The sequence below is a fragment of the Micropterus dolomieu genome, linkage group LG01 (genome assembly GCF_021292245.1).
Source record: "Micropterus dolomieu isolate WLL.071019.BEF.003 ecotype Adirondacks linkage group LG01, ASM2129224v1, whole genome shotgun sequence".
NCBI classification, from domain to species: domain Eukaryota; kingdom Metazoa; phylum Chordata; class Actinopteri; order Centrarchiformes; family Centrarchidae; genus Micropterus; species Micropterus dolomieu.
Window position 1 is genome coordinate 21,388,245 of NC_060150.1, and position 12,205 is coordinate 21,400,449.

Here is a 12,205-nt window from a genome sequence, read left to right on the forward strand (position 1 = left end):
ACCAGAAACCTCCTGGCAGATTAACAGTGCACAACGAGAAGCAGAATTAGCTGAAAAAATATGTCCTGAATGTAATGAACACCACGAGCTAAAGATAAATTTTAACAGTAAGATGAAGACTATGGTCATACAATATTTAGATTAGAGCTGAAAGTCAAGTAGTCAAATAGCTGATCGACAGAAAATCAACTCTTTTGACGTTTGATTCATTGTTTAATTATCTTTCACAGTCACAGGTTCTAGCCTGCCAAATGTCAGGATGCTGCTTTTCTTTGTATTAAAAGATTTTGAAGATGCCTTCTGGGAAATTATAATGCACATTTGTTTGGAATTTTTTCCAGACAAAACATTAATTGATTCATCAACAAAATGATCAGCACACTTATCAATTATGAAAATAATACTTAGCCGTAATTTAGATTGTCACCACATTTGACTAAACTGCTGTCTGTCTCACAAAACAAATTTGTACTGCAAAAATGTCCATATGTTAAAGTAATTTAATCTTAAAATGTTTAACATAAATCAACTTGTATCAAGATATTTCCCGAGTGTAATTTTAGACCCATTCTAGGGGGCCAGCAGCTCAGCAGAATGATTCAGGGCCCATTAGAGATTTAAAATATATCAAGACAGAGAACAGAAGACAGAGTAGAGATGTTCCCTTGTCCATCCTAGCAGCAGAATTCTGAGCAGGTTGTCAACAGGATTTTAGGATTCATGATCTGTGTATAATTTGTGTTTAACTACAGGAAATATTAAGAAATCCATTTATGAATGTCTTTCATTACAACTCAAGATGTTGCTAATTTCCTATTAACAAGGTTACAATTAAGATATAGCTGAATACTTTTTGTATAAAACTGGAAGAAAGGGTTAAGTCTATGCATAAAAAGGTGCATAGAAAATAAAAATGGACCAAGCACTGAACTTTGAGGGACTCCATGCAGATGGAGTTACCAATACCTACACAGAGGCTCCTATCCGTTAAGAAAAACTTTGACCCACAGTGGGTTAATCAGTATTTTTTGCTGCAAACAGCTGCCTGCTGCTGGAAACTACACTGATGAGAGTGATGAGAGTGATGAGACTGAAATGCAAAAACCCAAAGAACTTCTATATAAACCAAATCCGGCATCTAATTGACACCTGCGTTTATTTGTCAAAATATGTGACCACATCCGGCTAGTTAAAGTGGTCGGCTTCTAATTGGGACTCTGCTTTTAATGGAAGTTTTACCTTTTTTTCTGGTTGACTGCGTACTGGTGGAAAATGTGAAATGGGAGGGTCGGATGAAATGGACAGGTTGGACTAGAACAACTCTGGAAATGACTCAGTGCTTTGTGCATAATCTGAAGCTATTTTCTGTCTGACTGCAGTGTCGCTCTCAAAATGCTCTCCAGCACAGTCTCTGCCTTGTATTATGTCCCTCAGGAGACTCCATACACTGATTTGGCAGCATCCACTCAGCCCAGAGCCACTTTCCTTTTCCAAACAGCTCCCATGTTGAGTGGAGCTCAGCTTGCTTTGCAGTAATGTACTGTATAGCTAATGGGTCTCCATAGCATGCTAGCTCAGTCATCATACTGTCCATACTGCAGTCCAGTACTGTGCAGATATAACAGACAATTCTGCTTCATTATATTCATTAATTCATTATATAATAACATAAATTAGTACCAAAGAAAAACCATGACAAGAACAGATCCCAGGAAACCGGTCTAATACTGGAAGAATACATTTTGTATTTTATAAATAGTGACACTATAAAGCTTTTTTGAATGATTTATCTAATTAATCATATTTATCTTTCCTCACCAGTATATTATATGAGGGCTGACCAAGAGTAATGCCATTTAGTGTGCTAGATCTGATAGTGTGATTGGTTGGTTGTTGACGATAATGATCAACAGAGTTTTTCTTCCATAGTCTAAAAGATCTTTAAAAAGCTGTTTCTGTGTGATACTGCATTGGGCTGCTTCTCTCTCTTTCTCTCATCCCTATGTTTGGTTTTATTTTTACTTAATATTCCTACTATTATTTCCTAAATTTCTACTTTTAATCAATTCAAACATTGACTTACAAGGTAGATTTATTTGTCAAATTACAGTTTGCAAAGTGAAATTGAGTTTGTAACTACCTTCTGCTATGTAGCAGACAATATATACATTAATATAGAAGCAATTATAAAAATGGTAAACAGAAATAAACAATATTCAGTGGAGCAGTGCTGAGGATAAAATTGAGCAAGTCTGATAGCTTGGGGGGGAAAGCTGCTCTGCAGTCTGGTGGTGTGGCAGCTGAAACTTCTATATCTTTTCCCAGAAGGCAGTAGGGTGAACAGGCTGTGGCTGGGTGGGTACTGTCCTTTAGTAGGGCTGTAACGGCTCAGAAACCGAGACCGAAACCGCAACACAAACTTCCATGGTCTCGTGCCGCTTTTCCAAGGGATAGAACCGTGACACACCCGCTCACAGACTATTGAGCTCTCATTAAGACAACTGTGACGGTGGCAGCCCTGCGGGGGCGGGGTAGTGGTGTAAAATGTATTCGTATTTCTAGTAGGTTATTTCATCATTTTAATTCTACTTCATTCTCCACCTTATTTTAGTGATTACTCGCCTATTGAATCTGCTCCCTTTTTCTTCACTCCCCCCCCCGACACACACACCCACACACACCTAGCCTACAACTCTGCTCTGTCACTGCAAACACAGCCGCTTGCCCCGCCTCTTTCTGTCTCTCTCTTTCCCTCTATGAGTCTCACTGCTCACTTTGTTCATAAGCAGTACCTTTTATAAAGTCTCCGCGTCTAATAAACCCACCCACAGTAAAGTTTTCATAACAATGGGTGCGCCACATGTGAATCCAAACCAGCGTGTTACTGAATGATCTGCACTGGTGCATTCGCTGTTTCTCCGTAATGTCCACCATGTCCGCATCTTGTAACGATATACCAGACAACTCTCTCTCTGTGTTTCTCTGCAAAATGCTAAAATGGGTCGCCAAATATAGCCTACTTAAGCAGCTGCTAATATACGTGGGCAGCCCACCTAAGTAAAGTATATGTGGGAAACACTGTATTTAAAGTTAGGGCAAGTTGTGGACCAATGTTTTGTAAATATTAAACATTAAACCTATTTTATTGTCTTCCAACTGCATGTATCACGTGACTGTTTTGGTCAAGTCATGATTAATAATAATAATAATAATAATAATAATAATAATAATAATCCTCCCCCTCAAAAAAAAATCTAAACAGAAGAAAACCAAGGTCTGAACCGAACCGTGGATTTGGAGAATCATTACACCCCTATCCTTTAGTATCCTTTGGGTTCTGCAGGCATCTCACCTCACCTCTCGGGAGATGGGTCCCAATGATCTTCTGAGCAGTTTTAATCACCCCGCTGCAGAGCCCTCTGGTCCTGGGCCGTGCACATCCCATGCCAGTTTGTGATGTTTCCAGTCAGGATGCTTTCTATTGGTCCTCTGTAAAAGCTGACAAGAACTCATGTGGGAATTTGGCCTTCTTAAGCTTCCTCAAGAAATCCAGTCATTTCTGAGCTTTCTTGACCAGCATGGAGATATGAGATGACCATGTCAGGTTCTCTGTGATGCTGATTCCCAGGAACCTGAAACTGTTCACCTGCTCCACCTCAGCACCACTGATGTAGACAGGAGAGTGTGTCTTTATCTCCTTTTTCTTGAAATCAACCATCAGCTCCTTGGTTTTGCTGACGTTGAGTAGTAGGTTGTTCTCTCTGAGCACCACTCTGCAAGATTATCTGTTGCCTCCAGATATGAGTCTCATCGCTGTTTGAAATCCGGCCGATGATGGGGGTGTCATCCACAAACTTCATAACAGAGTTCTCTCCATGTTGAGGGATGCAGTCGTGGCTGTACAGTGTGAACAGAAGGGGGCTGAGCACACAGCCCTGGGGGGCTTCAGTGTTGAGCATTAGAGTGGAGGAGGTGTGTCCACCAATCCGAACTGACTGGGGTCTGTTTGTGAGGAAGTCTAATATTCATGGGGGAGGTTGTGTTGAATGCTGAGCTTGACCTACCTTATCCTCTGTGTTTTCAGCCACACATATTTAACTGAAACCTAAAGTACTGACACCAAAATGTGATTCAGCTACTATGTGTGTATTAGCTGTGGCAGCTACACTAGATTGAAGCTGCTGTCCTCTGCTAACCTTGGACTGAGCTCTACCTAAGCCAGCATTACAGTCAGTCACTCTGTGTCATAGTGGCTTTGTTTGGTTTTCTGATATGGTTGATTGGAAATATGAGTTCTTGTCCCTCACATAGGTCGAAAAGCATCAGTGGATGCCTGAATTTCATCTTAACAATGTCTGTTTTGTGTTCAAATATAATGGAATTAACTAAAACATTTAAAGCATTTAACGAATAGGCTACCTGACATGCAGCTCCATGTCTTGCACTGCTCATCAGTCCTGACCCCAACTTTGGTCCCAGATTTAGTCCTGTTTCCTCACGCTGACTTTAGTTATCTATAACTATACGCTGACTATAGTTAAGACAAATATAACCCGGACAATATAATCTCGAGATATTTAGTTGCAAAGATGATTGTCAAGATGGGATAATCAAAATCAAATGTAGAATCAGACTTTATTCACTAAGTACATGTGTAAAAGAAATTGTTTTGGCGCAAAATGTAAAAACCACATAGCAATACTGAATTAAAATACATTATCTACAGTATCTAGCTGCGGCAACCAGGATCTTATGTATCTTGCTTTGTGTGCCTTTTCCTGTTTGTGTCTTCCTATGCTAACCTACGAACACACACATACATACACCTACACGCCTTATACACATCATCACACATACACATCTGGAATCATCCACAGAGACCAGAGGGTTCGAATCCAGCTCAGATCAGCGATATGGAGTGTGGACTGGTAGCTGGAGAGGTGCCGGTTCTCCTCCTGGGCACTGCAGAAGGAGGCCCTGAGCAAACCCCTGAACCCCTATACAGAGTACGGAATGTAGGAGCCAGTGTTGTGGAGCTTGACCCATACTAGGGACAGTTTTAATGTGTAAAAGTGTCTTTATGGCGGTGCTATATTGTGGGAAGTTCCCTTTAAACCTTGTCACTGATTGGCTATTTCTGATCTGCACATACATGTGGTGATCCCATGAGCTGCTTTTAAAGCTTTCTCCTTCACTTTGCTGTGAGTTGCATGATAAATTTGTCTCATCTTTATTACTTCCTAAATTGGCTCTTAAGCATTGTTAACAGTTAATCTCACAGCTTCCATATGATAAATACTGGCTTGGCTGATTCTCCTCTACTCGTCCTTTCCCTTTCTACCTTCATAACCATCCTCCTCCTATCTCTCCTCTCGTCCTCTTCTACAGCTACATGTCACTCCACTTCCTACAGATTAGCATTGTACCTTGCTGCTGCAACAACACATACTCCCTCCTCCTCTCAGCTGTTCCTCTCTCTCTCTCTCTCTCTCTCTCTCTCTCTCTCTCTTCTGTACAGATTGAGTTTGTCCCGCATCCTCCACTCACAAACACACTTTTGCTGTGTCTGCTCCCTTCTCGCTCATCTTGTAAATTATTCACCTCCTTTTCATCCTCCTTCTTTATCACCCTGCACACTGGTTTCCCCAGCCCAGCCTTTTTTCCCTTCCTGTTCTCATTGTTCTTTCTTAGCACCACAGTGTTATTTCATTTCACCTCATGCAGCTAGATGCACTTTTTTAAATCTGAAAACTGAATATCACAGGACATACAAGTATGCATATTACAATCAACCACATCTGAAAAACCAAACACAGCCACTATGACACAGAGTGACTGATACTATGTAATACTGGCTTTAGTCCAAGGTTAGCAAAGGACAGCAGCTACAATCTAGTGTAGCTGCCACGGCTAGTACACACACAGTAGCTGAATCAGTCCATTTACTGTACATAATATTGAGTTAATATTTACCTTACATACTGTTGAGTTAGGATCTATGCTGTTTTTTTCTTTTAAGCACAGACTTCTTTGGCTATACAATAAATGAATAGCGAAGACAGGATAGCCAAATTACAATAACAAACCAGAACAGGAGTTATATTTTTCAGGCCATAATAGAAACCTGAGAAAACTTCATGTAATGTAAATACATGTACATTTTATATCGGGACATCTGTTTCAGGCTTGCCCTGTACTACAGCAGAGCCTGTCTGGTGCTGTAAAGAACAAGAAAGAGTCCCTGAAGCACCATGATCAGATGCTTACACGTTTATGATGCTAAAAAAATACCTTTTATAAGCTCCATGCTGGGAATATTGTGTTAGAAATGTTCTCAACTGAACCATGTTGAACTGTACTTTCATATCACTGTAGGAAGAAAACCCTCCAAGAAATTGTAAAATAATTAACATCTATTTCCTAACCTGCTTCTCCTGGTGTGTATTGACACTTACAGTACTGTGCAGACGTTTTAGGCAGGTGTGAAAAATGCTGTAAAGTAACAATCCTTTCAAAAATAGACATATTAATAGATGATATTTATCAGTTAACAAAATGCAAAGTGAATGACAGAAGAAAAATATACTGAAGATAGTTCTTAATGACTTTCGCTGTATGTTTGGGCAACCTACCTTCTGCAGCAGCCAAATATTTTGCATGTTGACTTGTCAGTCCAGAGCACCTGCTGCCATTTTTCTGCACCCAGTTACCCTGATGGTACTACATGATGGATAAGTATCTGCCTGTACTTCTCAGCATTGAGGAGAACATTCATTCTGACCAAATCGCCAATTCTGTTTGCAGAAATGCAGCCCCAAACCCGCAGAAACCTCCACCATGCTTCACTGTTCGCTGCAGACACTCATTCTTGTACCACTCTCCAGCCCTTTGGCAAACAGCCTGCCTTCTGCTGCAGCCAAATATTTCTAATTATGACTCATCAGCCCAGAGCACCAGCTGCCATTTTCTGGACCCCAGTTCCTTTGTATCTAAGCATAGTTGAGTCTCTTGTCGTTGTTTCCATGTCAGAGGCATGTCGGACGCAAGTCTAACATGAAGGCCACTTCTGACTAGACTTCTCTGGTCTTTTTTTGCGGCTCTGAGCTGATGGCACTGCTGGACATATTCAGGTTGTGAAGGGAAGTAAGCATGATGTGTCTTTCATCTGCTGCAGTAAGTTTCTTTGGTCGACCACTGCGTCTGTGGTCCTCAGTGCTGCCTGTTTCTTTGTGCTTCTTTTGAAAGAGCTTGGACAGCACATCTGGAAACCCCTGTCTGCCTTGAAATGTCTGCCTGGGAAAGGCTTTGCTGATGCAGTATAACTACCTTGTGTCTTGTTGCTGTGCTCAGTCTTGCCACGGTGTATGACTTTTGACAGTAAATTATCTTCAGCAGCCTCAACTTGTTAGCTGAGTTTGGCTTTTCCTCACCGAGCTGGATTCCTCCTACACAGCTGTGTCTGTTTCACTTAATGATTGTGTCTTACCTTACATATTGAATTGATGATCATTGGCACCTGTTTGGTATAACTGTTTAATCATACACCTGATATTATGCCTACAAAACCCCTGACTTTGTGTAAGTCATTCTCTGCCAAGTCATCACAACTTTTGTTACAGCCATCTCCAGGTAAACAGTAGAAATAGTCTGTTTCAAAGTAATTACCAGGAATGTGTGCTAGCACAATGCAGTGCTAGGTTCAGCTTTTTCGCCAGGCAACCCTGTGGTTTTTCACCAGAGCCATCTATAACAAAACCCTCCTATGAACTGGCCTCATTCAGGGGAATGAGGAAGCTGCTTTTTTCACGCAGGGCTAAAATCAGCCTGAACACAGCCTCACAGTGGTCAACATTACCTGCATTACCATTATGATCAAGTTAGCATGCTTACATTAGGATTTACAATAGCTCAAAGGCCCTCACACCTCACTCAGCTGCTAGCATGGTTGCAGACTCTTAGTCTTGTTTACCACAAGCATTCCGCTTGACTTTCACCAAATGCTTTGAGCTGCCAAAACACATCCATACAAATGTTAATCATTCTGATTTGCCAGGGGTTGAGCTCTGTTTACTGGCAAACAGATATTTTCATTGTTTGTTATTTTAGTAATTCTTCTTTGAGTTGTTTGTTGTTTTTAGATTTCACATTTGATGCTGATTTTGTAGTTGTTTTTCTATTTATGTTTTTTTATTTTTTTGTCTATTAATATACACACATTTACTGTTTTATTTATTTATTTTGTTTTAATTTGTAATATATTATTTTTATTTTTTTACACACACACTTTTACTTATAAAAATTTTTAGTATTATTTATTTTTTTAATACACACATACACACACTTTTACTGTTTTATTTACTTGTTTAATGAAATGAATTGTTCTTTTGTAATGTATTTGTAGCTTTGGCAATATTGTTGTAAAATCATCCCACTCTGATGACTCTGACTGGTGTAGTCCTCACGACGTCCTCTTTCCTCTGTTTGTCTGGATCTCCAGAGGTTTAACTTTGTGTCTCTGCCCACTGACGTCTTGGAGATCGAGGTGAAGGATAAGTTTGCAAAGAGTCGGCCAATCATCAAACGCTTCCTGGGGAAGCTGTCGGTCCCTGTCCAGAGGCTGCTGGAAAAACATGCTATTGGGTAAAACACACACACCATACACATTCATGCAGAGGGTTTTTATGATGTGAAGTTGAGTGCAGAGGGACTGTGTTTGTCATTATTCTAAATATTATTCTAGTGCTCGATGATTCAAGTCAGTTGAGCTGTGGAAGTTTTCCCACATACACAAGCCCACACGGACAGAGGATGAGATGAAGGATGTGGGAGGTTGTATCAAGTTTAAATCTCACGTGACCATCTGATTTTTGCCAGCATTTCATTAGCTATCTGAACAGATAGCCTGCGTTTCCTTTACTGCAGGTTCTCGCTGGTCAAAATAAATAATGTCACGGCAACGTCTGCATTTTCAATTCTCCTATTTTTCATTGTCCCTGCATTTCTACTTTACAGACTGTTCTCTTTTTCTCCGTCTGTCTATTTTGTCCGCAGGGATCGGGTAGTGAGTTATTCGCTAGGTCGGAGGTTGCCGACGGATCATGTCTGCGGCCAGCTGCAGTTCCGCTTTGAGCTGACCTCCTCTATTCACCCAGGTACACGAGGCATCAAGCCATCTAGCAGCATGGACAGTCATATTATCAATCCTGCTACATCCCCTTGGCTGTTAATCTTGCTCTCCTAGGTCAACTGTCTCTCCATAGCAACATTTTTTAAACTTAAAGACATTAAGCTTTGAAACACGGTAGTGTACAGATCTCAGTTTAATCTTTGGGTTTCAGTTATATCTAACTGGTTACCAACTCCACATTTAAGCAGAACAGAATTGGATTTGATAAGTGATTCAAAAGGACTTACATTACATTTAGCTGATGCTTTTATCCAAAGCGACTTACAATTGCTATATACAGTGGGGAGAACAAGTATTTGATACACTGCTGATTTTGCAGGTTTTCCTACTTACAAAGCATGTAGAGGTCTGTAATTTTTATCATAGGTACACTTAAACTGTGAGAGAAGGAATCTAAAACAAAAATCCAGAAAATCACATTGTATGATTTTTAAATAATTAATTTGCTTTTTATCGCATTACATAAGTATTTGATCACCTACCAACCAGTAAGAATTCCGGTTCTCACAGACCTGTTAGTTCTTCTTTAAGAAGCCCTCCTGTTCTCCACTCATTACCTGTATTAACCTGTTTGAACTCGTTACCTGTATAAAAGACACCTGTCCACACACTCACTCAAACAGACTACAACCTCTCCACAATGGCCAAGACCAGAGAGCTGTGTAAGGACATCAGGGATAGAATTGTAGACCTGCACAAGGCTGGGATGGGCTACAAGAAAATAGGCAAGCACATTCGTGTGAAGGCAATAACAGTCAATCTTCCTCGGTCTGGGGCTCCATGTAAGATCTCACCTCGTGGGGCATCAATGATCATGAGGAAGGTGAGGGATCAGCCCAGAACTACACGGCAGGACCTGTTTAATGACCTGAAGAGAGCTGGGACCACAGTCTCAAAGAAAACCATTAGTAACACACTACGCCGTCATTGATTAAAATCCTGCAGCGCAAGCAAGGTCCCCCTGCTCAAGCCAGCGCATGTCCAGGCCCGTCTGAAGTTTGCCAATGACCATCTGGATGATCCAGAGGTGGAATGGGAGAAGGTCATTTGGTCTGATTAGACAAAAATAGAGCTTTATGGTCTAAACTCCACTCGTGTTTGGAGGAAGAAGAAGGATGAGTACAACCCCAAGAACACCATCCCAACCGTGAAGCATGGAGGTGGAAACCTCATTCTTTGGGGATGCTTTTCTGCAAAGGGGACAGGACGACTGCACCGTATTGAGGGGAGGATGGATGGGGCCATGTATCACGAGATCTTGGCCAACAACCTCCTTCTCTCAGTAAGAGCATGGGGGCCAGTCCTCACTGCATTACTTGATGAGCACACACAGTAGCACTCAACTACACTCCTGATATCCACCTGCTAATGTCAATATGTATATGTGTGATGTACGTTTTCAACAATCATAATAATAGTCATAATAATCATAATAGTCTAGATTTGGGTTGTATACACAATCATTATTATTACTTATTATTATCATCACTATAAAGATGATTAGTATTAGTTTTTTGTTTCTATTGATGTTGTTGTTGCCATAACTGTTGCTACAACAGCCAGGAGCACTAACCAAGCAGTACAAATCTATAATTCAAGCATATTATTTGTTAAATTGTCATGCAAATGAATTGTTTTGTCTCCATGACACCTGCCAGGCTGCATACCCTGCAGAGGAAGACCAAAAGTGCAGATGGCAATCTAGCAATCTTCTGTGTGTGTCCAGGTGTTGTGGAGTTCTAGTGCATATGTGAAAAAGTAGTTTAAAGTAGGGCTGTGCAATTAATTGAATTTTAATCACAATTTTGATTAATGCTGCCAATGATTATAAAAACAAGTTAATCGAAATAAAGCGATTATTGTTTCGCAATGACACTCCTTTTGTCTTGAGGTTTGCTTTACCTGGCCCGTGCTTGTAAAATATTCACAGTGTTCATCTGTATTACAAGATTTATACATTCTTCACCATTAGTTTAAGTCACTGCATCTTCCAACAGAACAAGACGGTTGATAGTCAGTTATATTCAGTTCAGTTCAGAAAATGTTGGTGTGGAGTTAGAAAGAAGTGAGCTGCACATCTCTGCTGCACACTACATTAGCCACTACTAGCATCACGCAGCCCAGTCTCCCACCAAACTGGCAGCAGTCGAGTTACACTGTGGGTTCATCTGTCGATTGTGGTTCTGAAAATATTAAGTGTGTATAACAACTATCAAGAATATGGGAAACAAAATCCAGTTTGAAGGCAGCAACTATCAAATGTGGGTCTGGTGGACATCTAACGTCTCCCTGTGTTCTTTCTTTAGATGATGAGGAGGTCTCCCTCGTGATAGAGCAAGCCTGTTCTGAGGAGGAAAATGGAGCAAATAACATCCATGCTGCTGATGCACTTGATGATGACACACTAAGTGTGGGACCTGACATGCCTGACCTCCCCCTGGATGCACCTTCAGACCCTGAGACCTCTGCACCACTAGCCCCCACAGTGGAGGCCTCCACATCTGAGGAGGTCCAACCTGCTAAGGAGGAGGCTGAGGCGACACCAGAGGTGGATCAAGGAACTGTGGAGGAGGAGAGCACAGTGAGGGAGGAGCTTAGGACTACAGAGCCCCAGGTGGAGCAGGAGGAGGAGGTCTTGGCTGAACAGCAGGAGGAGAACAGAGGAGTGGAGGGAGAAGAGGGAGGAGGTGAGGAGAGGCTGCAGCAGGAAGAAGAGGAGGAGCAGAGAGCAGAGTCTGCATCACAAGCTGAGGAGGAGGTCACAGTAGAAGAAATGGAGGTTGGAGAGGAAAGCCAGGCGAAGCCAGACTCAGACAGTCCTGAAGCAGCAACAACAAACACTGATGCTACTGCTGTGGAGGCATCCCACGAGGGCACTGAACAACCAGCTGAAGGGTCCCCGCAGGAGGTGACAGAGGGGGGAAAAAGAAGCTGCCTCCCCTGCACCTGCCAGTCGCTCTTCTCAAACTACAACTCCCATGCTCCCTCACGGCGTAAAAACCGCCCCTGCTCACTTCC

The 12,205-nt window shown here is 41.6% G+C and overlaps 1 protein-coding gene across 1 annotated transcript in view; it reads left to right on the forward strand.

Annotated features, from left to right (window-relative positions):
* LOC123978480 (E3 ubiquitin-protein ligase HECW1) overlaps nucleotides 1–12,205 on the forward strand; it is a 121,205-nt gene that overhangs the window by 72,010 nt on the left and 36,990 nt on the right. Inside the window, exons 6-8 of the mRNA XM_046061711.1 lie at nucleotides 8,498–8,640; nucleotides 9,052–9,152; nucleotides 11,494–12,195. Of these exons, the coding sequence (XP_045917667.1) occupies nucleotides 8,498–8,640; nucleotides 9,052–9,152; nucleotides 11,494–12,195 (946 nt within the window). The remainder of the gene's footprint in view (nucleotides 1–8,497; nucleotides 8,641–9,051; nucleotides 9,153–11,493; nucleotides 12,196–12,205) is intronic.